This window comes from Gopherus evgoodei, chromosome 9, assembly GCF_007399415.2.
Source record: "Gopherus evgoodei ecotype Sinaloan lineage chromosome 9, rGopEvg1_v1.p, whole genome shotgun sequence".
In the NCBI taxonomy this organism is placed as follows: Eukaryota; Metazoa; Chordata; order Testudines; family Testudinidae; genus Gopherus; species Gopherus evgoodei.
In genome coordinates this window covers 96793035-96817408 of record NC_044330.1, presented here as the reverse complement: position 1 = coordinate 96817408, position 24374 = coordinate 96793035, and the positions used below count along the sequence as shown (strand labels likewise).

The window sequence follows — 24374 nt, the reverse complement described above, 5'->3', positions numbered from 1 at the left end:
AAGTTTATTGGTTTCTGATTTGCCTACTGGAACTCTGAATTCTCTACTTTTGACTTCATAATCCTTGCCGCAGCCGTTGAGCTGCATTGTAACAAACAAGTGAGATTTAACAACTGCAGCAGATGGAAAGTTATGTCAAATGAAAATGTCAAATTAAAAAAATGCAGGATGGAAAGGCAAAAAAATACACTATTTCAGCAGAACTGTCTCTACAGACAAAGTGTTCCAGGCTTTTCCAGAAGGTATCTACGGATCTCAAAGGGAGACCAAAATGTGGAATCAGTTGTTTCTTATTAAACACTAACATACATTTGAGAATTATATATCTTGGGCATCTTGAGGAACGGTAAGTGCTATCCATGAAGGAGGTTCACAGCCTCTTCCTAGCGGAGACCCTCCCCCACACCTGACCCTCTCATTGTTATGGATGAGCTGAAGGAGAAGTCTCCATCACCAGATCCTGATACAATAGATATCCCCTCCCCGTGTCCATTTTTTCCGTCTTTTCCTGCCTTCGATCCTTCTTCCTTTTCCTCGTTTTTTCTATTTCTCATTGCGTTTGTATTCATAGACAAATTTATTCCTTTTCTGGCTTGTTATTCTGCTGCAGCTTCCCTTCACTGTTCCCCGCTAACCAGAAGACTGGGAGAGTGGGAAAGTCCGCTGGTGGATGGACAGAGCAGGGTTACATATGCCCTTAAAGCTGAGTGAGTGCTGCAGGAGAAGAGAAGCGTACACTAGTGGGATACAGCCTGAGCCTGAATCCTCTATATGTGACCTTGTCCGGTGGCCAGCTGCATTACACAGCAAGGAGAGGTGATAGATGAAAGTGGCTTCCAAAGAGTAGCCCATCACATTATCCACTGCTGTGGGAGCTTGTTTCTGGTGGCAGTTGTGGGAGTCAAGGTTAAGGAGCTTTCTCACCTGCCCCTGTGCTCTCCTTGGACTAATCTTGTGCCATGCACCCTCTTCCATTTCCCTCCTCCAGATGGGAAACACTGATCTAAATTCCCTATATATTTTCTCTATTTCCCCTTTTCTGATCATTCCTAAAGAAGGCCTCGTGACTGAAAGACCCAAAATCCACTTCTTTGGATCAGCTGACACCAATTCCCATCTTAAGTCAAACTCCGTATTGCATAGTTTGCCCAGCATTGTACAGCACGTTCATGTTGTGCTTGGTGAATTATCCGTTGACATAACTAACTGATTGGTAGTTCTGCCCTAGTGTCCCAGCAATGAACTGTAGCAACAGGAAGAGTCAGATACTTGTCAGCCCTCCTGAAGAGCATGGCTAAGTAATTCACTCATGCCAGCTCCCTACAGCGCACGGCTATTTGTGTGAATATTTTTCTGTGTCCTCTCCCCCAAAGAAGGCACTCTATCGGATCCAGCAGTATACTAGTTATTTCTCATGTTAAAATCTTCTCACTGTATTTGCACTGTACCTGCAATCTATGAAAAATATTTTTAGAGTGAAAATGACAACAAGCTGGAGAGACCAGGGTGATGGAAATCAGTGTGAGGGCCACCATGGTAAACTGCCCACGAAAACGTGAAAGTGTCACTGGAGGAAAAAACACACAATTTCACAGCTGCCACTATTCAGGATCGGGCACAAACAGTTATACAGAGAGACAAAGCAAGCTATTATTGTAACAACCACTCCCACATCTTACATGTTTCCTGTTCTTTGCTATAGGGCAACAGTTATAGCAGGAAAGACATAGTAAATTAAAACAGCATCAAACCTTATAGACTTGTCCATATGTCCCGTTTCCAACTACTTGCACCAGTTCAAATATCCCTGCTGGATCCTGTAAAAAGTACAGTAAATCCTGTTATTCATGGCAAAACGGTTACTTACTTTTCGAAGGGAGCACTACTGTTCACAAACAGAATGCAAAAAGTCCAACATGCTTTCTTGTAACAATTTATATTACAAATAGAGAGAATAATAAAACTAAATAGTAATACAATAATCATTAATAGTAAAATATGATGAACTTCTATTACAATTTTCATCCATGCCTCTAAAAACACTATATAAATCTTAGCCAATGAAAGTTCAAACACACCAATATCATACATAAATGCAGATGGGTAAACTGAAGTATATAGAAGTTACATTACTTGCCCATGGTCACATGAAAATTTAGTAGCAGGGGCAGGAATAGAACCAAGAAGTCCCAAGTCTAACCACAGAGCCTATCCAGAGGATGCATTTGGACGTCTCTCTTCTGTCATGAAAAATTTAGGTTAGTGGTCTACAGAAAGAACGAACCAAAGTTACAGAAATGTCCTATAACTCATTTTTGTTTGATTTAGACCTCTCCTTACCAAAACAATCATAATATCAAGTCTACGTCTAAAATGCACACTGTCTCACTTTGCAAAGGTGGACTGGAAGATGCAGGGAATAAAGAGCTTTTTGTCTCAACATCATGGGTTTGAATCCAGACTTGATTGCCATTAACTACGACCAACTGCCACGTAACAGATGATCGAGGGCCTATGTGAAATAAGCTAGTAAATTCCTAGTCATTTAGCATCCACTCCATTAAAACCCACCCTTGTCCACAAGGATGAAGTTGAGATCTATCTTGTATCATTTCTCAAGTAGCAAGAGTACTCTGCAGAAGAGTATGGAAAAGTAAACACCTACTCCTGCAACTCAGCATGTTAAGAAATCTGTTGTTTCAGTTAAAACTCACTTGAGAGATTTATATAAAACCATTAAGAACTCAAGAGACCAGATTCTTGGTAGCTGACTGAGCAATTTATCACTCTAGTGCATTTCTTTGGAGGATATCATTGAGAAGTTTATATGAAATATTATTAATTCCGTGAATCCGTTTCTCACCATCTGTTTTAGCTATCTATCACGTCGGGTGATATCTTTGGGTACCACTGAGGGATGTGCTACAGAATCACATAATTCACTCAGAAGTCCAGTTTCTGTGACGCTGGCTGGAAAAGGCCGTCATTTATCACAGAAAAAAATGTTTATCTGGTTGAAGATTATTTGTTGAGTAATTTTTTTTTTTTGGCACAGAAACTGTCCACCTAGGGATTGATCCAACACATTTTGCTTGGGCAAATCCCCCCCTGAAATAAACAAGAGTTTTCTACATCAACAAAACCGGACCATGCTTTTTGTCAGCAGAATGTCCTGATGAGCATGCAATAGATTTCATCGTGAGAACAATGTAGAGACTTCTACAATTGCGTTACTGCGCAGTTATTCCAAAGTCAAATAGCTCCGGAAGTGGCAAAAGCACAAGTCCTCCTTATAGCCATGAACATCTATTTTTATCTTGCTTGGATTCTCTGTGTTCCCTGACAGTAAATCTGAACGCACTCATCTTCCGTCCTTTGTAGTTAGATGATTTTTAATTGTGTCCTTCCCAGATCTCCAATTGTCTGTAGGTTTGTTCTATTTAACTAACAAGATGGAACCAGCTCAGACTGACTTTTCACTTATGCACATGCTTGAGTGAAAGGCACAAGGAAATATATTGAAATTAGCAGAGAAATTACACATTAGACGCTATGGCATAGTTTGAGTTTATCCTTTCTTGATTTCAGTATCGATTCTGCAATTTCTTATGCATACCAAAATCAATGGAACTATTCATGTGCAAAAAGTTAGGAAAGCACATAAAACACTTTGCAGAAGTGGAGCCCTTGTATGGTGCTTCGTTTCCATTGGTCTGGGATCTAATTAGCTGTGCTCTTTCTTTCAATTATGTTAGAGCCAGCACTAAGCCAAAAATCAAATTAAGCCAAGGTCATAGTCAGGGGCAAAGAATGGGTGTGGCAGCTATAGGCAGGCCACACTGTTGCCTGGACACTTCCTGGAACACCCCTTGGGTTTATATAGGACAGGCAGCCAATCAGGAGCCATGAAGCTGGTACCTGTCAGACCCCTTGAGGCAGGACTTCCCATGGTCCATGCCCACAGTGGGTCATGGGCAGCTGAGCAGCAAGTTGGTTACAGCAGCGGCTGACTGGCAACATGGAGATGCCAACAGCCTGGCAGCTCTGCAGGCCTGAGTTCTAGACTCGTGGGGCCTTACAGTAGGACAGCATAAGCGCTACCCGCAGTGCTGAGCTGTGGTTGCTAGGCAGTCCAATCAAATGTTCAGACACCCTCCCTGGAATTCTTCTGCATTAGAGCATCTTTGTGGAATGTGCACTATAGCAGTGTTTCTTCCATGCAGCCAGCAGGGGCTTTTCTTGCAGCCACAGCCTCCTGGGAGGTGGTGGTGGGGAGAGAAACAGTGGCTCTTCCCCCAGAATCCCGAGCAGTGTTTGGGACCTGCTCCTCTCCTCTCCTCCCCCGGAGACCCAAAAAGCTGCAGGAGCAGGCGGCCAGCGAATTCCCCATCTTTCTGGGGGTGGTAAGGTCGGGCTTCAGCCACGGGGCTTTGGGCTCCGTTCCCCAGCCATGCAGTGGCGGGCTCTGGCCCTGAGCTCACCCGCCATCCCCCCCCCCCAAACACTGGCCCCCATCGCCCCCGGCCTCCACTGCCTTCCTACCCATCTCCCCATTCAGGACTTAATTTGTCCCCAGGCTTCCCTAGGCTGAGTAAATCTGCTGTGAAAAGTCATATTTGTTGGTATACTAATATCATTTTTCACAGCAGGCTTAATAGCTAGCAAGTCTTTAAAGAAAAGCAACCAAAAAAACAAACGACACAAGAAAAAAAGACAGCAAAGAGTCCTGTGGCACCTTAGAGACTAATGGACGTATTGGTGCATAAGCTTTCGCGGTGAATACCCACTTCGTCGAATGCATTACAGATTCAGACTAACATGGCTACCCCTCTGATACAAGGAAAAAAAGACAACATGCAAAGCACCTTATTTGTGTTTCTATTCTGCTTAGGTCCAGTAAAGAATAGAGACAACTGTACATTATTTTTATTATTGAGTCTGACAAAAAAAACAAAAAACCAACCCTACATAAACAAATTACAATGATTTGGGCATGTCTATGTGCATATTTATTTGTTTTCCCCAAAGTTAATTAAGTATTTTAGGAAAAATTGACAGAGAGGCACCAACAAGTGTTGGTGGCTGCACTCTGAGGCCACCAAAAATGTTGTGTGAATGCCTGCACTATATAGAGTCCTAGAGCAATTGCCCTACCCATGGCTCTTTCTCTGGAAGATGGTGGGGATAAATTAGCAGTTGTGAATGGCACACAACAATGTGGATGAAAAGAAGTTTAATTCTCAGTAAGTTCATGCACCCAACACCTTAATGGTAAAATTAGCTCTGCCTATAATAGGGTGAGAGGAAAGAAGTTCTCTGTTTATGCAAATATAACCTATGCAGGGTTTATCTGCCTCAAAACGAGCTTTATCAACCCATTTGGCCTACTACCCCCCACCCTTTTCAGATCTGTTTGTGAAAGTGTTGAGCACATTAGGAAAAACCTACTCAGCTAGCTACTGGCTTCCACCATTTAACTGAATGCCAACAGCAGATCAGACATAGCAAAAAACCCTACCACCTTTAGTAGCCAATTCAAATTTCATGTCTCAAGTCTCCAAAGAAATGACTGTAGCCAATATGCTTGACCATCTCTCTTCTTTTAATCAATGCACAGTATTAAACCAGGCCTTGCTGGTGTCACAAATGCTGGGATCTGTGTACTGTCCTTGTCTGGTTGGACATGAACCTCAGCTGGCACATTACGGTTAAGTCCTCACACTGGGCCAGCTTCTTAATTATCTCAGAGATAGGAATCATCTTTGATGTAGTGCTTCCTCTCAGCAAACATTTTAAAACTCCGCAGCCCGTATAACCCTTCACCACCTACCCACTGCCAAGTTGCTACATTTCCTTTGACCAATGCCAAAATTCTGACCCAAACATTCATCACTTTGAGGTTAATTATTGTAATGCCCTGTACCATATGCTGGTCTTACTGCTTTCTTTTATCATCTGCAGAGTGTTCAAAAGGCAACAGCAAGACTACTGACCTGGATGCCACCTGGGCAACATATTATCCATCTACAGGGTGGCATGCCAAATGCTGCACACAACAGGATACCAACTGAAATACACTTTTCATGGCTTCTGCAGCCAGGTAAGGGAAAAGAGTTGTACCTCTGATTTTTCTACTGGGCCTCCGTCCCTCTTTACAGGAACAAAAAAATCAAAAGGCATTTTAGCCCTCTGGTTGCCCTTATGAAACGAGCAACCCTGAAAGCCTGGTAACATAAATTTACACCGTTAGATCACCAGGGCAGAACGGGGTAATAACCTGGTTTGGAAGCCAAAGAGCAGCAGAACTCCACCCTGATGCTCCCTAAACTTTTGGAATGTATGGGCCAGACCACCCCTTCCCATGGGAGGAGGGGGCCCGGGAGGAGGACATCTCTGTGGAGATCCCCTCATACCATCCTACTGGAGGTGGTGGGGCTAACACACAGGGAACTAATGCCATCTGCCCAGAGGCCATGTGCCTCTACACTGGTTCTGCCCTCAATCGGCTGCCTCCTTCACAACAATGCGATAGCTTTGGCCGTTGCTGACTCAGGGAGACGGCTTTGCCTATTTTAGGCACTATGACCCCAGATCAAATTTGTTTTCCCCTCCACTCATAATTCCATGGGGCTGGAAATTTGCTGGCCTCAGCCTGCCTTCACTCTTGCCTCCTGCATGGACCCAAGACTGCAGCCTCTGCTGGGTCTGGGGAGTGGGGACCATGCTGTGGAGGTAGCTGAACACTGTTTTACATGTGGATCAAGGGGGCACTTTGGGACTCTTTAGTGTTTCCCTGTTGAGGTCTAGACCTGCAGTATTCAGGATCTCTGGGGTAAAACCCTGTGGGAGATTTGCTGGCTTTGACACTGAAAGTCAGCAGGCTGCTTTACAAAGCTATTCTCCTTCCTGCTCACACAGGATTCTTACTTCTTTCACAAGATAAGACGCATCCACTTAACTTCATCACTTTGTCTTACTCGTCCAAGCGTAGCTATGTTTCAGGTTGAATTCTGGCTTTCCTGGCCATGACCGGGTCAGTGGGTCCTGTGCCATCATTGCAATCCCTATGATACTGCAGGCCTTTTATTCTTCCTGCCTTTGTGTTTGGAACCCCTGCCATATGATTTCTGCGCAGGGTTTTCCAAACCCTCTTTTTAAGTCATTTTTAGAAAATATCTTGCTTTGGTTTCCCTGTTTGAGGTTGAAAGCACTTCACCACAGTTTTACTAGTTTTTTCCCCTCCCTGGATTGGAAGAGTGGATTAGAAGAATAGCTGTGGCTGGACTGGCATGATATTTCCACTCATCTTTTTAAAAATCTAAGCTGGCCACCTAAGTTGCAACCGTGTTAACTCTTTGTGTGCATGAAATATGATTAGGATAGTTTTTAAGGAGACAGAGCTGGAACCCTGGAAGTTGCAAGAGCAGGCACGATGCTAGTACTTATAATCAGCCATATTCATGTCAGCTTTGTTGGCTTTGCAAAAATAGGACACATACTATTCATCATAGGGGCCCTATTCGCCACACTCACCTTCTCCCCACACCTTTGCAGGACTAAAGTAATTCTAATTGAAATGAATGTGAGTTAGTTACTGGGGAAGGGGACAGTGATGAGATTGAAATAAAATAAAATACCATCTCTGCCCCCTAAAATCCTGTTTATTTTAAGCCTGTGAGTTGACTTGACTACAGTTATTGCAGCAGCAAGGTGAGGAGCATTCAGTCCTACATGGTGTGTATGTGAGTACTTGGGGCTAAATTCTCTGCGGGTAGAACTTGGCACAGCTTCATTGACTTCAATAGAGTTTCACCCATTTGCACCACCAGAACATGTGGCCCTTGGTGTGCATTTTACAGATATTTACACAGATGGGGTGAAATCCTGTTTATCTTACTCTGCAAGGAGTCCAGTCCCACTAAAGGTCAGTCATGCAAGGAAGACTGGGCCCACAATTTGCACAGCCCAGGACATCTTTATATAGCTTTAAGCAGCTTGCAGGCAACCCAAATAGTGACACCTACCTTTAAATGATCAGACATCAGCTATTTTGTCCTTAAAGGTGCACCGCACAGACTCCACCTAACTGCTCCTTTTGCAAGAGTCAGCAGTGACTTGTACTTATCAGGGGAAAAAATTGTCTCCCAACTAAACCTAAAACTCTGTAAGGCTAGGAATCCTTTGCCAATCCCATCTTAAAACCAGATGCTGTAAAATCAAGGATCTGCCAGAATAATATAGAGGAAGAAAACACATTGGGTGGGTGAAGGGCAGCAGCCGAGAGAGGCTGAAAATCGCTTTCTTAACACCTCAGTTCTGACACTGAAGCGCACCATTACCCTGCCCAGAAAAACAACAGCACCAGGAATGACTGAAGCAGCCTTGAGGCTTCTCATCCAGAGAGGAGGGGGAGGAAACATCCGCGCAGGAGGCAGCAAGCAGAAACCAGAAGCAACAGGCGTCTGGGCACGAGCAAGCCTTGGGTCGGCTCCTGGCTCTGGGAATGCAGGGGCATGGACCCGGCTGGGGGAGAAAAGCCCAGCTAAGCACGGCTCGCTTCAGGTCACACTGGCTAGGGATGGACCGGGTCAGCCAAAGCAGACGTGCATTGGCTCAACCCAGGTTAGGCAGGGCAGATGACCCCAGCCAGGCTCAGATGGCTCCAGCCCGGCCAGATCTGCATGAGCTCCGCTCCCCCATGCCCCAGCCCTGGCTAAAGCCAGAGGTTCCACTTACCCTGAGCGCAGCCAGGTCGATGTTGTCCAAGCTCTTAGCCGTGTAGTCCCGAGCCATGATCCGAGGTCCCGGGAAACTTCACCCGCTGAAGTCAGGGGCTGTGCAGGAGAAGCCCCGCTGGTGCAGGCGTTTCTCTCTGCGGGTGAAGGGCGCTGCACGAGCGGAGTGGAGGTAATTTATTGATTTTTGCAGAGCTAACGGTCTCGATCTAGCTCAGCCCTTGTCAGCGGGTCCATCCATGGCTGCGAGCTGTCTGTCTGTGTGACAAACACAGGAAGCTTGACATGCAAGCAGCAGGCACCGCCGGGAAATCCTCCCCAGTCAGAGGGCGAGGAAACAGCCCCGGAGCCGAGTTTCTTTGAAGAAAAACAACTTTTGCAGAGACATTTCCTCGGGAAAGTTTGCAAGGAAGTGACGTGCCCGAGGGGGTTTGGATGCAGCAGCTGCGGCCGGAGCGGAGCAGGACTGGGGAGGGAGGGGCAGGGAATTGATTAGGGGGAAAGGTAACGAACTGGAGCTGGCAGACCCAGGCTAGCTGCTCCCAGTGCACCAAGCCCCTCCGGAGCCCGAGGCAAAATGCAGCAGCTGGTTCGAGCCCGCAACGTCTCCACTTAGGCATTAGACTACGGGGAACATTAGGCTGGACCTAGCAGGTGTCAGACCCAGCAGATCCCGGGTCAGCTGTTTGCTCTGAGTTTCTCCAGAGTCAGCCCATGTCTGTTTGCTGGAGAAGCTCTTCTGCTCCGAGCCAGAGCCCGACAGCTTCCAGCTGGGAGCTTCCTAGATTGCTCTGCTGGCAGCGTTTCAGCCTCCTGGGGTATTGGGCATAGGTGCTGCCGCACCCCCTGGCTTCAAGTGGTTTCCATTATAGTCAGGGTTCCATGGCTCTCAGCACCCACGATATACAAATTGTTCCAGCACCCCTGGTTTTGAGGGCTACCCCCCGCCCCATTCCTTTCTTCCTGGTCTCTGGACAGCTTCTGCTATTTTGGAGGGGTGCGTGGGATCTTCTCCCTTTCTTTTGCAGAGATAGCACTGATACCAGCTTGACAAAGCTAGGGTATGTCTACACTGCAAAACAAACAGAAAAAACCTCCATGGCAGGAAGTCTCAGAGCCTGACTTGCAGGGCTTGCGTTACTGGAGTACAAACACCGGTACATTCCCCTTTGGGCTGGAGCTCGCAATGGGGGTTGGGTCTCAGATAGGGTGACCAGACAGCAAGTGTGAAAAATCGGGACAGGCAGTGGAGGGTAATAGGAGCCTATCTAAGAAAAAGACCCCAAAATTGGGACTGTCCCTATAAAATCAGGACATCTGGTCACCCTAGTCTCAGAGCCCAAGCCAGGGCATCTACACTGCTATTTTTAGACTTCTGCAGGGAGGGAGGGTTCAGTGTACAGGTACCTCCAGAGACTCAAGTCCAAGGACCAAGTCACACCTCTTCCCCACAAGCAGGTCGAGTTTTCACTGCAGAGTCAAGTGGCGTTATCTAACACCAGTTAACGCCTTGCCTCTCACATTAGCCTCACTCCAATGAGAGCTGCCACACTGTGAAATAACTCTGGAACTGCACAGAAGTGATGGTGAAAGCAGCTGCTGAGTCACGCCCTGTGGAGCAGTAGCACGTACCCCTGTCAGGCTAGCCAACTCTGTTAGAAGCACCACCGCCCTCGAGTGAAGGGGTTGCGTGTGGACAGGACTCGAGATGCGCAACCCTCAGGTTATAACTAGACTTAACTCTGCAGTGAAGACAAGCACAGGGATTCACCCTTGGAGGGAATGACCAGCAACCCTTGGAGGGTTGAGAGATAGGGCTTGCAAGTGATGTCATGCTCCCTTTCCCAGATTCCATGGAAGCCTCTCTTGCAAACTGGCCAGAGGTAGGCCATCTGTTTGTAGGCAGGAGCATCCATCTGTGGGCTTTGCTTTCTGCTGCAATCTGCCCTGGCAAGCCTGAAGAGATTGCAAGGGCATCTCACGTGGAATTGAATGCACTGCTTTGCACCATTAATATCTGCATTTCTTGGCTGATGGAGGATGCTGTTATTATTAATCATGTTCGTTATGGTAGTGCCTCAGGGTCAACCAAGAATGGGACCTCATTGTGCTAGGTGTTGTAGCAGACAGTCCTTGCCCCAAAGAATTTACAGTCTAAACAGTTAAGACAGACACAAGGTGGGGGAGGACGAGGACATACAGTGGAGAGAACAATATGATGGCAGCACATGGCATGTTATTTCCATAATTTGGGGGGGGGGATTTAGGAGGGGAATCAGCTAAATGGAAAGAAAAAGGACAGGCAGAGGGTGAGCGGGACTGGGCAGGGGAGAAGAGGGTGTTCAGTGAAGCTGACAAGGTGAGGTGGCTGTGAGGGAGGGGGCAGGTTGGAGCAAATTGCCGATCAGCAAAACAGAGAAGCCAGAGAACATTTCCTCAGCAGTGAGTGGTATATCCCAAGGTCCCTGCTTCAGCTGGTTCGGTCCCTACTGGCTGGAAACTCTTCCTGGCTCCTTTCTGCAATTTCTGCCCCCACCTCCTAGGTCCCACAGCAGGGAGTGGGAGAGGATGCACCACCTGAATCCCAGTGCCCCCAGAGTATGGGGGAGGTCTCCCCTGCACAGTTCCAGGTCCAGGGCTGCTGAGGGAAGGAGTGGCCCCTGCTGGGCCCATTTTACCTCCTCCCCACAGTGCAGCAATCCCTACATGGGCTGCTCTGTTCTTACCAGCTGGAGTCTCTTATGCTGGGCCCAGGGAATCAATGGTCATGCGGCTGAGGAGGAGCATAGCCCACAGAGCATTACCAAATGTTATTTATTGCTTCTTATTTGGCTGCCCCTCTGTACAGGCACTCCAGTCCTGCCCTCTATATAGCTGCCCTGAAATTCACAATGTATCCTGGGAAAAGCCACCCACCCTCTGTCCTGTGTGGGACAGAAACGCCTGCTAACTGTGAATACATATTAAGGCTCACATGAGAGGGAATGATGGGCACTTTGATTTTACTTAGAGAGAGAGTGCGCTCAGCAGCCACAGCAAAAGACGGGCAGACGCTTTCGAAAGTTCCCTTCAGTACAGAATACAGATGCAGCTATGTAAGTTGTGGGACCCCCCTGAGAATTTGGAGCTAGCCCTGCCAATGTTCACAGGAAAGGACAGCTTGGGTCACCACCCAGACTGATTTCAGCAGGGAAGTTCTACCTTCTGCAAGGTAGCTTCCAGTGTCCTGAAACAGCCGACAGCATCACGGCACCACAATGCAGACATTTCCCCCCCTCCCCCCGTGGCATTCCTAGATATAGCAAGTCCAGCGACTCCACTCCTGCAAGGGCTGAGCATATCCTCCATGCCATCAGTCAATTCTTGATCTCTTTTATTCAATATAGAAGTCTGGCCCCAGCTATGAGTTGTCAGCGTTGATTGCTCTAGAGGCAGTGAGGTCACTGGACTGGTTGTACCCCAGAGGAAATCCCAGCCTGCCTACCTGGCAAACTTCAGTGAAAAGTAAACTTGGAAGAGATTTAAAGAAAAACACATCAGTACATTGGCATATAATTTTAGAGCCCAAATTCTTTCCAGTGGGTTTCACTCCCTGTTATAGAGAATACATTCTGTGTTATAGTGGAGGAGGAGGGGAGAGGAGAAATCACCCTGGGCAGAGGAAGGTACATTAGACAGAGCTGCCCTTTGCCCTGCAAAGCCCACACCCCTTGGCCTCCCTGATTTGGGGTAACTAGCCATGCAAAGGAGGATTTCAGCTTTCATGTTTTTATTAGAGATATTTCTAGACTCCTTCCTTGTGGAGACAGCCTTGAAGGCATGAATCAATACAGGCCAGTAGTTAATGCTGAAGGGAACAATTTTCTGAGCTCCAGTTCTGCAGCAGGAACTGAAGATTCCATTCACAAAAATGAGTCCTTTATCCTGGAAGAAAGGGAATTCCAACCCATCTTTAAGCCAGCTTGGTGCACGACGGTGAGATAATGGTGGAGAGGAACCAGTTACACTTTAGGGCAGGATGGCAAAAATGTATTTGGCAAGCTTGCAGTAAAGTGTTATGGCTAGCTCTCAGGATGGCATGTGATTACAAACTATGCTGCCCGTTACAAATCTGTTTTGCCCTGTAATTACAAATGCAGAAAGAACATAATGTACGACTGCATTGTTGTGGGATGGAAGAGATCTACATGCTGTGGGGCTTTCTAGTTTTCATACTTAAAGGCACAAGTTAAGGGAAATATATTGTAACCCCCGATAAACTCCTTGAACTTTAAAAATCATCCTTAGGAGACACTGGCCAGAATTTCATACTCTTTTACTTAGGAGTGAGCAGAGGTCCACTGGAAAAAGGCTTAGCTGGATTGAGATACCCATATCAGTTTTGAAATAGGCATTTTATAATCTTACATATGAAACCAAGTCATAGTGTTTCAAATATCTGTTAGCACATGACTGCGGATGCAAGGCCTGTCGCTGCGGGACAGAATGTTGAAATAAAGTCCTTTAGCAATTTCCTGGAGAAGAAATGCTGATGCCTCATTTGACTTGAAAATGTTCATTTAAAATAGTTCCCTGCAGTGTATGTAAACAGCGAAGCTGTCCCCAGCTTGCACACCCAGTTCCTCTGTATGCCAGCTGCCGGAGGGCAGTTATGGACTTGGGGCTGGTTGCGGTAATCAGATCTTTGGTGTGTGTAAGTTTGTTCAAGGGGCTGAACTATGTATGTAGGGACAAGCATCTGTTGATGACACAAATGCCGCCAGCCCTTGCTCCTCTCACAGCTTGATTACTATATCTTTCTCCTCTCCTGCTTCTGCCCTCTTCCCCACCCTCTTCCAGTCTTTCCAAAACTCCACTGCTTAGGTCACCTCCCAGCACTCTGTGCCAGCCTGCCCTTTGAATCCTTTTACTGGATTCCTGTCCTCACCTGCCAGGCTTTATATAAATCTCACCTTAGCCTACGTCTCAGCTGTCATTCCCTCCACTCTCCATCCTGCTCCCTGTGCCCCTCCCAATCCCTAGCCACAGAGCTGTCTTTGTCTCCTTCTCTTCTCAGCGTCATACCTTCTTTCATGCTATTCCTCATCATGAGAGAGTCTCCCAGTTGTCTGCTAAGTGTCCTCTCTCTCTCTGCCACCTTCTAAAACCTCCATGAGACTCTCTTCTTTAATGGATCCTACCTACCTTGTTTTCCTCCTGGAGAATCTTTCCAAACATTTCTATCTCTGAACTGTTGCCTCATTGTTGTCTTGTCTTTCACTGATTATCAGCTTGTTAGGGCAGGAAACATGTCTTACCACAAATGTACACAGTATTTTTACAAGGCAAAGAATGTTTTACAACTGATTAAGGATAACAGTAATAATTTATGGACGCTTCCTGTGTTCTGGCCTCCTACCAGCCGCTGCCCATGTGGTAGGGCATAATCCTGCTCCTATAGACGTCAAAAAAAAAACTCTCATTGATTTCAATATTGCAGGATCAGGCTCTAAAAAGAGCTTAGCAGTAATCCCACAGACAGATAGTTCTTTCCATTTCCTTATCTCCAGCTTTTCTGCCCTGCCCTAAGGAATATTTTTACTTAGATTGTAAGCTCTTTGGGGCAGAGCCTGTCTTTTTGTTCTATATTTGTACAGCACCGAGCATACCGGTCCCAGGCTATGACTGGGCCTCATAGGCACGACTACGATACAAATAAACATGAATTTTATCTTGCCTACTTCTAATTAATTTGGAACCACTGGGATCTCTTGGTTCTTAAAATGTGGTCCATCAACATTTGCTGGTGGTATATGGAGAGCAGGCTGGTCCCACGGTGCTGGCTATCCTTCCTGGCTTCCAGCTGCTAACCATCAGTAAAGTAAATTAAAATAGTTACTTTCTAACACGTCACCAAGTGATCAATTGCTGTCATTGCCCCTGGATCAACTGCTGTCGTTGCCCCTGGTAGGTCATGTGATTACCAGTGGGCATAGAGGGTGTCTCTGTTAAGATGTGGGCCACACTATGAAAAAGTTTGAGAATGCTTGAAACATACAAGGCCTTTTATGGCTTCAGTCTTAGTCAAATAGACTTCACAGGTTCTGGACTAGGCCTTATAAAAATGACACTAAAACTTGTAATTCCAGTTAACCTGAACTAATTTTGCCGGTGAATTATACAGAATTCCTATAATTCCATCAGCCTGGATTTGCAGTCTAAAATGATCAAATACAACATTTTTTAGTACAGTGGAATTGAAAATTAATTCAGTATAAAATGTCAAGTAATAAAAAACCAACACGCGCCCCGGAAAAAAAGCTGTGTTTGCAATGTGTAAGTCAAAAACTAACCCTCTCAAGCTACCATCCCAAAGCAAAGACCCACATAAGGATTTGCAGGTGGATGTCCTTAAATCCTAGAGTGTTTCTATATGGAGTGTGCTTTCAGGGCCCATAGGCCACCCTCAGTTCCCATGCAGATTTGGCATTGATGCCAAGGATTAAGTACAGACCTTTGGTTGTACTGATCCTATTGAAAGTAAAACAAAACAGGTAAATGTATTCACAGCTTCCCACGTGGAATACGGTGAGTATCCTTGCCAGAAGGATGCAATGGCTTTGACTTTTTGGCTTGAGTTACAGATTGACCGTGTATTTTAAGGCAGTTTTTGCATTTTAAAAACAAAGATGGAAGGATGTCAGGCATCTGTTCTGTCTGCTTGGCTCTTTTATGTGGTTTTACCTTGGATTTCAAACCCAGAACCATCCAATTGATAGATGAGACAACTATCAGCTGGACTATGCTGACATGGTGGGTTCACTCTAAAGTCATGGCCCCCTCTGTTCCTATCCATCAGGGTACTCATCAGCCTACAGTGAAGTTACTGTAATAGCAGGATGTTGTTAAAGAGAGCTTATAGGCCAACAACACAAGAATAATAACAGAAGGGGGACTGGTGGCTGAAAATTAAAAAGATAAATGCCTGAGTTAAGTTAAAATCAAGTTGGGGTCATAACCGTGCCTCTGATTCATATGTGTTGTTGCAATTGCACATGTAGCTGTGTATGACCATTGCCTGTGCACATATGCCATTTACATGCACAACCACAGCTACGGTGTGTGCATGTTACCACATGTACATTTTGCATATGTAATTGTACTCCTAGCTTGTTTAAAAATCTGGTTCACCGGGTACAAAATTATTTGCAATATTTTTGTGAGAACTCCTGGGTGTGGTAGAAATGTCTTCCCCCGGTGCTACCACCATTGCCCTTCACCATGGTCTCTTTCCTTTAATCCCCTGCAAGAAGAACTGGGTTTTCAATGATGCCCATGCAGTCCCACTGCCTTCCTTAGACTTACATAGGTAAAACTTCTTGGAATTTAGGAAGCAATTCTCTTGATAATGCCAAAGAAGGGACTGACTCCAGCTCATGGTTTGTCTCACAGCTGTGTTGGCTTTGCAGGGCTCACAGCAGTAAAGGGTAGCTTGTTTTTATCTTGAGTGCTAGCAGATCTTAACTCTGAATATAGAGAGGGGGCAGATCTGTTGAGTAAGAAAGTGCGGTTTGTACATAGTCACTTTTCAGAGTGCAGCCAGACTTACAAGCCCTAAATCCTTTATCTTCCACTTGCCAATCTGAGGTCTGTTTCTGCAGAAACAGGAACTGGCAGGAGGGCTCTCAGTCCCACTGCCGACTCTGTAGGCTGTTTCTGCTCTAGTCCCTGACCAAGCATTGGCAGAGAGGGTCTCTGCTATCTTGTGTTATTGCTATTGTACCTTGTACTCTGCTTCGGCATGTCAGAATAACCCCCAAGTGATCAGTGAATTCAGTGTTACATCTCAGACTGCCAGTAAGGACATCAAGAAAATACATTAACCTTATTAACAATAAAAAAATTTACAGATTCCCTTTAGAATTACGTCAGTTAAAAAAAAAAAAGCCACCATGGACAGTTGACTGCACAGCAGGAGTATATTGGTACAGCCTTCTGTTCTCCTCCTGCAGCAAAGTACAAGCCACTGCAACCAAATCCACCACAGCCACCGCAGGCCTGAGCAGGAAGGTCTGTTAAAGAGCCATATTCACGCAAAGGATGTTTTGTATTAAAAGGGAAATGCAAGTGTAAAGGGGGAAGAGGAACTTCCTTTGTTTCAACAAAGGAAATGCCATTGTACCCAAGAAGTAGGGGGCTTAATCCCGAACTCCACTCTCTGGAACAGATCCCACTGACTTCAGATCTGGGCCCACCGTAATAATGATCACTGCTAGATGTGACACTTGCTAAAGGAAGAGTGTGTTCCAAATTGCTGCCTGGCTTGTTTCTTTTAGGCCTTGTTTACACTGGGATTTCAGTCACTGGTGTGAAGCTACAATGGAGCAAATCCTCGTGCAGATATGGCTTACCCCAGTGCACACTTCACTCTGCCAATGTAAGTCATGTCTATACTAGGACCAGTGCAGCTTCTGAAATTCAGACACCAGAATATTCCTTCTAAAGTAACAGAGTCTTTTACTGAATTCACTCTGAAATGGTTTTTGAATATTAACTAGAGATTTTAAATAACCCTTTGGTGTGTCTTTAAGGCACACCCTGGCCTTGGGGGTCAATGCAGAGAAGCTCCTTGGCCCAGAAACCCAAAGGAATTTAGGTGCCCAACTCGCATTCACATGCATTGGGCTCCTTGAGGTCCTGGGGACTGCATCCCCTGCATAACCCTTCCAGTGGGGGATGTGGGTGCTCTTCTCTGAGCCTGGCTAGCTTTGCTGGCTTGCATGGAGGAAGGTAGGGTCACCCTGCCTGCCCAACTAAGGTGGTGAGCTTAGTAGCTCTCCCAGTGCTCCGCAGAGGTCCCTGGGGGGAGACATATGGAGGAAGAGGACAACAGACTACAGGTTTATTAAATAAAATTGAGGTAGAATAAATTAATGGCAATAACTAATACAGTATTAAGGAAAACACAACCAACATCAATCAGTAGGGCTCCTGGGCCAATGCTTAGATTCGTTTCCCCTTAGAACATCATCCTAGAAATGATCTATTGCTGCTAATGGTTTTTATGAAGCCCTATAGAGCAAACTCACTGCTGCTAAGATCTTGATTTACTAGACCTCTTTTTACCATCCTCTAACTATAAAGTTGTCCCTTAAGTTTCCAATTATAACATGGTTTTCTTTTCATGGGTGGCTTTTGTCTACTCTCTGCCATAGGGCTACAAGGTGCAGACACTCTCTATGACCAACTGTGTGGTGTATGTGCCCTGTGAATGTCTTCATTCCAGATACTTGCAATCAGAACTAAGTTATCCCAACCAGTGGTTCTCAACCAGCGGTTTGCATACTCCTAGGGGTACGGAGAGGTCTTCCAGGAGTACCTCAACTCATCTAGATATTTGCCTAGTTTTACAATAGGCTACATAAAAAACAATAGCGAAGTCAGTACAAATTAAAATTTCATACAATGACTTGTTTATACTGCTCTATATACTACACACTAAAATGTAAGTACGATATTTATATTCCAATTGATTTTATAATTATATGGTAAAAATGAGAAAGTAAGCAATTTTTCAATAATAATGTGCTGTGACACTTTTGTATTTTTATGTCTGATTTTGTAAGCAGGTAGTTTTTAAGTGAGGTGAAACTTGGGAGTACGTAAGACAGATCAGACTCCTGAAAGGGGTACAGTAGTCTGGAAAGGTTGAAAGCCACTGATCCACACAATGTTGAACATGCACCATTTGTTAATCAGAGCAAAGTGAAAAACAGCTTCATCCATCCCTAGATTTGAGGATATATAGCAGACGTAGGCAATCTATGGCACACGTGCCAAAGGCGACACACGAGCTGATTTTCAGTGGCACTCACACTGCCTGGGTCCTGGCCACCGATCTGCATTTTAATTTAATTTTAAATGAAGCTTCTTAAACATTTTAAAAACCTTATTTACTTTACATACAACAATAGTTTCGTTATATATTATAGACTTATAGAAAGAGACCTTCTAAAAATGTTAAAATGTATTACTTGCACACGAAACCTTAAATTAGAGTGAATAAATGAAGACTCAGCACACCAATTCTGAAAGGTTGTTGACTCCTGATATATAGTGTATGGGGAATACCAGTCAACATATCTCTCTTGCCTGGTGTGGCAGTCCTGTAGCTGGAGGGGAAAGAAACACTCTGTAGTTTCATGCAAGATGCACCTAGATTCCAAGACCTAGCATTTAACTAAGATATCACAGCATCTGTCTACTGTCTAAGGTATTTCTACACTACTCATTACCATAGCATCTAAGGGATGATCCAAAGCCCACTGACATCAGTGGGAGTCTTTCAATTAACTTCAGTGAACTCTGGATCAGGTCCTAAGTGCTAAATATTTTTCATCCCTTCCCAAATTCTGCTATTAAACCTTGATTTATAAATGTAAAGATTAGGTCAGGAGGTAATATTTGGACCTGAATCCACCTCTGGATCTGAACTCTCCTGAGTTTGATGGTGTTTGGATCCAAGAATCCAGGGATTGAGTTTGGATCTACCTCTACTTTTAGCATCTGAGGAGTGAAAAACAAAACTCAAACCATGTTCTCTTCAGCATTCAATAATACACCCAGAAGTTTTAATCTCTTTTTTAAAAGTTCATTTTTCAGTTCCTGGCGGTGGTGATAGTTTAGTTTTGCAGGATATCCAAAATGAGACATTAAATGACCAAATCGCTTTCTATCCTTGAATGGATAGGCCCAGTTGGAAAAAGCGCCTCTTAATTTAATCACAGCCACAATGTCCTCTTATCTCACATGGTAAAGCTAATGATACAGGTCTCACTCAAAACACAAATTAGTCAGAATGCTACGTATTGGTGCTCTTGGAGAAACAAATGTTCTTTTTGGCCTTATGCAAGGGCATTTCTGGGCAATGTGTGTCTCGATCTATTTGTACATAAAAAGCCAGAGAAAACCCTTCCTTAGTAGGCTGATAACCCTCCCATTTACAGCATGACCCATGACTTCATAGTATTGTTTCAGCACTGCAGAGCTGAGTTTCTCAAGTAATGCTGCTTACTGGAGGTTTCCTGTTTCCTTTAAATCCCAGTACATTTCTCTGCTATACCAGACAACATCCATGCAAATACTTTTACTAGAACAGCCACATTTTCCCCATTCTGGAATCCCTGGCATTTTCTCTCTCTCTCTTTTTCTGGGCTCCCAGCTGGAGTCATTTGCTTGTAATTCAATGTGTTAAATGATGAATTATGCACATACATGGCTGATGGTATGAAAGCTGTGTCAATACAGCAACAAAGTGTATTCCGTATTCATTTTTCCCCACATCATAAATTTCCCCTCTCTTTTCCCCCCTCTATTTCACTCAGGTTGTTCTACCTTGCCCGTCACCTTGATATCTGAACACCTATAGATTTATACAGTCATTAATATCTACGCAGCTGTTCTCTGCCTATGTACAATTCACCCTCCATACTCTGATTCCTCAGTGGAAATAATATTGGAGTCCAGCCCCAAAAGCAAATTAAACCATGGGGGAAATCCTGGTCTTCTTGAAGTCAGTGCCAAAACTTCCATTGACTTCAATAGGGTCAGTGTTTTAACCCATATCCTTTTGCTCTATGGATTATTCACAAAGATAGTTTCATGCAATAGTTGAACTGAGATTGCTAACTTGGGGTGAAATCTTGCCTCCAGTGAAGTCAAAGGCAAAACTCCCATTAACTTCAGTAGGGTCAGAATTTCACTCTTTATATTTTAGTTTCAGAATGATTTTGACATCTTCTTAATTCTACCTTTTTCTTTGGTTTCCCTGCAACATTGCCAACATCCCTTTTTACCGCTGCTTGCTGCTATCTGTTGGGCACCTTGCCATGTGTTCGGTTTAAGTGCTATTGACGGACTAATATATCAGCCTGACTTCCCAATACATCAGGTTCAATGTGAATTTAGTTTGGCAGCTTATAACAGAGAGAGAAAGAACAAATTCCTTGCGAAGAATAAAAATAGAAGGATGAAACAGATTGCCCACATTAAGGGACTCTGCCTTACTGAATGGTGCTTTTTACTTCTCTCCAATGAGCTTCATCAAGCTAATCCTTTTAAATTTGTTTGCTTAGTTTAGTTCCTTTCACCCATCCCTTCTGAATCACTATGTAATTGAGAACACTATAAAATTATACTCTAATAGTGCCAATCTTAGTATTTTTCGTTGGTCTTGCAAATTTTTTTTTAAACCTCTCGCCTCAAGCATAGCTGGCTTGCACTGTGATCATGCTGGTTTAAGAATTTGCAGGAGGGATAACAAGATGATTTGATGGGGTACACCAAAGCTTAACTCACTCATTTTATGTAAAAAGTTTGTGTACGCTCACATCTCTCGCTCTCTCTCTCTCTTCAGGTTTTCCCCAGTCTCCTGTTGCAGAAGTAGTAGACTCCAGTTGCTTCTAATGGGGCCCATTCAAAATTGCAAGGGATAATTTTCCAGATACCCTGTGGGACACTCGTTCCTCAGATCTTGGTGGGTTTTATGTGCATTCTGGTGAATTTCAGCACAGTATGTGTCTTTTTCCTCTAGTAGCAACTTTGTGGGGGTGGGGTTGGGGGAACAGCTGCTGTGTCTGCACACAAGAAGACATTTAAAAATGCAGTACAAAGAAACCAAAAGGCATCACAGTTTCATAGCTTCCACACTGACATAAATTAATCTGTTGCGTGGCACAGCATCAATTGCTTTTCTGAAATTCTGACAAATTATGTTAACTTTTGACAGACTGGTTGAGGTTTTGGACTTTTAAAATCTTGTAAGTATGGTTTTGGTTTGGCAAAAAACTAAAACACAGATGACTCAGATCAGAGTTCCCTTTTATCCCAGCCACTGAAGTGTGATGGGTTGGATAATAAGGAACTCATATCTGAATCACCCAAGGTTTACAGGCAGGGGAATTGTCAAATAAATGTCATTTTGTTCTTAAAAAAAACAACCAGGATGGTTTATTTAAGTACTCCTCCAAAGTATGAGGAGTACTTAAATAAAATGTCCTAGTTTTGTTCCATCTCTGCTTTTTAATGCCATCTACAAATTCGGCAATGTACTCAGCAAGTTCAACTATTTTCTCAGGCATGAGACTCTCCTTATAAATCAGTTCTGTGCCTCACAAAATTAAATGTTTCCAAGGTTTTTTATGCCTCATTACTAGTCCCAATTGCATATCTATAGTTCCTTGGCCCCTTGCTGCTCCTTTTCTTAAAAGGAAAAAAAAGAACCACAGTACATTAGCTCCCATCCAGACCTTTGGCACAAAAGCTGGCCAAAGTGAGCTATTAAACATCCCCAGTAAAGTCTTTCCTGCTCTCAATCCCACTTCCTTAAAGTCCTGTGTTGTTTTTCATCTCAGTACTTAGTCAACTTTGAACATTTCCAATGAACTCAGCTGCCCCAGCACAGTGTCTGAGCCTTTGAAATATTTTTCTTTTCCCTCAAAGGAAAGGCAGTCCTGTCTTTGGGATCTTGCCTACTGCTTCTTTTGTGATCACTTGATGGGAAGGACAGAGAGAAACTCATTTAAACCCTCAGTGATACTGGCCTCATCTGACATTAACTGGTGGCTAAGTCTATGGCCTTTTCCATTATATCCCTGCCTGTCTCATCTGAACAATCTTTATCTTTGTATATTTACAACCAGCACATAACTGAAGCTTGGCTGGAAGTTATGTCCGTAATATTGTGCTCTCTATGATAGTCTTAACATTGCTCTAATTAATGCCTGCCAGCATTTTCATTACAAACCTGGGTTTGCAGTGACTATAGAGCCAGTGGAGGGCTTGAGTGGGGTTACGTTCTGACACATTGCGCAGCGTAGCTGTCGGCTCCGACTGTAACCATTTTAAAATTCAATTAGTCAAAGGCGTTCAGATGTTTGGGAACAGGATGATTTGGGGGTTAAGGCCCTGGACTGCAAGGCAAGAGACTGGGGTTCTCTGCCATAGTATGCGTCACCTTGGGCAAGTCATTTCATCTCTCCAGACCTGATTCATTGTTGCTACAAGGCTCCTTTACCCTGACTATGCCAGTATGAGGCAGCTATAGGTGCACCCCGGGGAATTAACCCTGGTGTAGGAGGAATCCTTGACTGCATAGCATCAATGCAGGAGCGGGGGAGGTATTGCTGCACCCTGGCTACTCTTGGCTGCTTTAGGTTCCTCTAAATTTTGAGATAGAGAATCATTTGGCCTCATCACTTAACCTCTCTGCTTTAGCTTCCCCATCTGTAAAATGGAGATCTTATTCCCCGTGCCTTACAGAGGTGTGGAGAGGACTTATTCTTTAATGGTTTTACAGTGCTGTGAAGAAGAAAAGCTCCATTGCCCCTCAGTAGATATGGGATGAATCTACTATTTTTGTAACTGATGGGTGCTCAACACCAGTAGTAAGGAAGCAATTTGGCTAGATATTAAATACCAATAAGCCACTCTAAGGAGTTAAGATGTCAAATTGTTAAACAGGTCCAGCTCCTTCTGGTGGAGAAAACTGTGCAGATGATTTAATCCGATGAACAGTGAGTCCCACTGTTATAAATACCATCAGCTTCCAAGATGGGGTCTGATCTGAATGGGGATATGAGGCCAGGGTCTGCGATGGAATAACGAGAAGCGACACAGGGATTCCTGAATGGAACCAGACATACCCTATCTTCCCCAGCCAGCTTTGCTGCTCCTTTCCCTGATATTGGTCCCACCTTCTGGCTCAGACTGGAAAGCAGCAAGGGGACAGGCAGCTTTATGGGGTTGAGAGAACTAGCCAGGAAGTGACTCTGTACTGGGAAGGTGGTCAGTGGGGCCTTGTTATTATTAGAGGGGGCTTTAAACAGAGCAGTGAGAGGAAGCGGGGAGGCCCCTTCTGTAGTTAGAAGAGGGAGAGGACAATGTCGGCAGGCAGGGAGAAGAGGAGAAAAGTGGCAGCACAGGGAATATGGTTCCCATCTCTGAATTTAGAATCCTAACACTCCTCTCCCTAAATTCTGAGAGGTGCCTCTTACAAGACTGGCTCCCCAGGTAAGTTAAATTGGTGCCTCAGGTTAGTCCAACATACAGGTGCTTTGAATGGCCCCAGGAGCCATTTTGCCAGCCCAGAATAATTGGAGTAGAAAGTGCCCTGGCCACACGATGCCAGGTCTACACTGCCTTGTAATCTCTCTCTCCAGGGCAGCAGGCAAGCCAGCTTTGTGGCCTCTGTCCAAAGGCTGAGCCACCACAGAGCCCAGAATTGGTACCCTGCAGCATACTTGTACTTAGAACTCTAAGGGTGGAGATTTAAAGCAACTCCACTTGTAATAGCAGCTTAAATTTTTAACTGCTTTAAGCTTCATTAACTGCTCAAATGTCTTTAACTCCTTAAGCTTCTGGACACCTCCTTAGAGCAGTTTACAGGCTTACATTGCTTTAAGGAGCTAATGCTGATTTAAACTATCTGAGATTTTGTGCATTTTATGAGGTTGCTCACTTTTACTCTTTTTTACTACATGTTTGTACCATGCCTAGCCCTAATCTGAATTAGGTCTTTTAGCTGTTAATGTAATTTCCTAATAATAAAAATAATGTTAAAATGTCCATAGTCTCCTTAACTCATCCTTGAAGACTGGTATT

General features: G+C 44.5%; 1 protein-coding gene across 1 annotated transcript in view; it reads right to left on the bottom strand.

Annotated features, from left to right (window-relative positions):
• The window catches only part of NRK (Nik related kinase), a 133005-nt gene extending 123859 nt beyond the window's left edge, over positions 1–9146 (bottom strand). The window contains exons 1-2 of the mRNA XM_030576051.1: positions 8737–9146; positions 1752–1817 (exon numbers count right to left, since the gene is read on the bottom strand). Of these exons, the coding sequence (XP_030431911.1) occupies positions 1752–1817; positions 8737–8793 (123 nt within the window). The 5' untranslated portion in view covers positions 8794–9146. The remainder of the gene's footprint in view (positions 1–1751; positions 1818–8736) is intronic.
• Positions 9147–24374: the final 15228 nt, after the last annotated feature.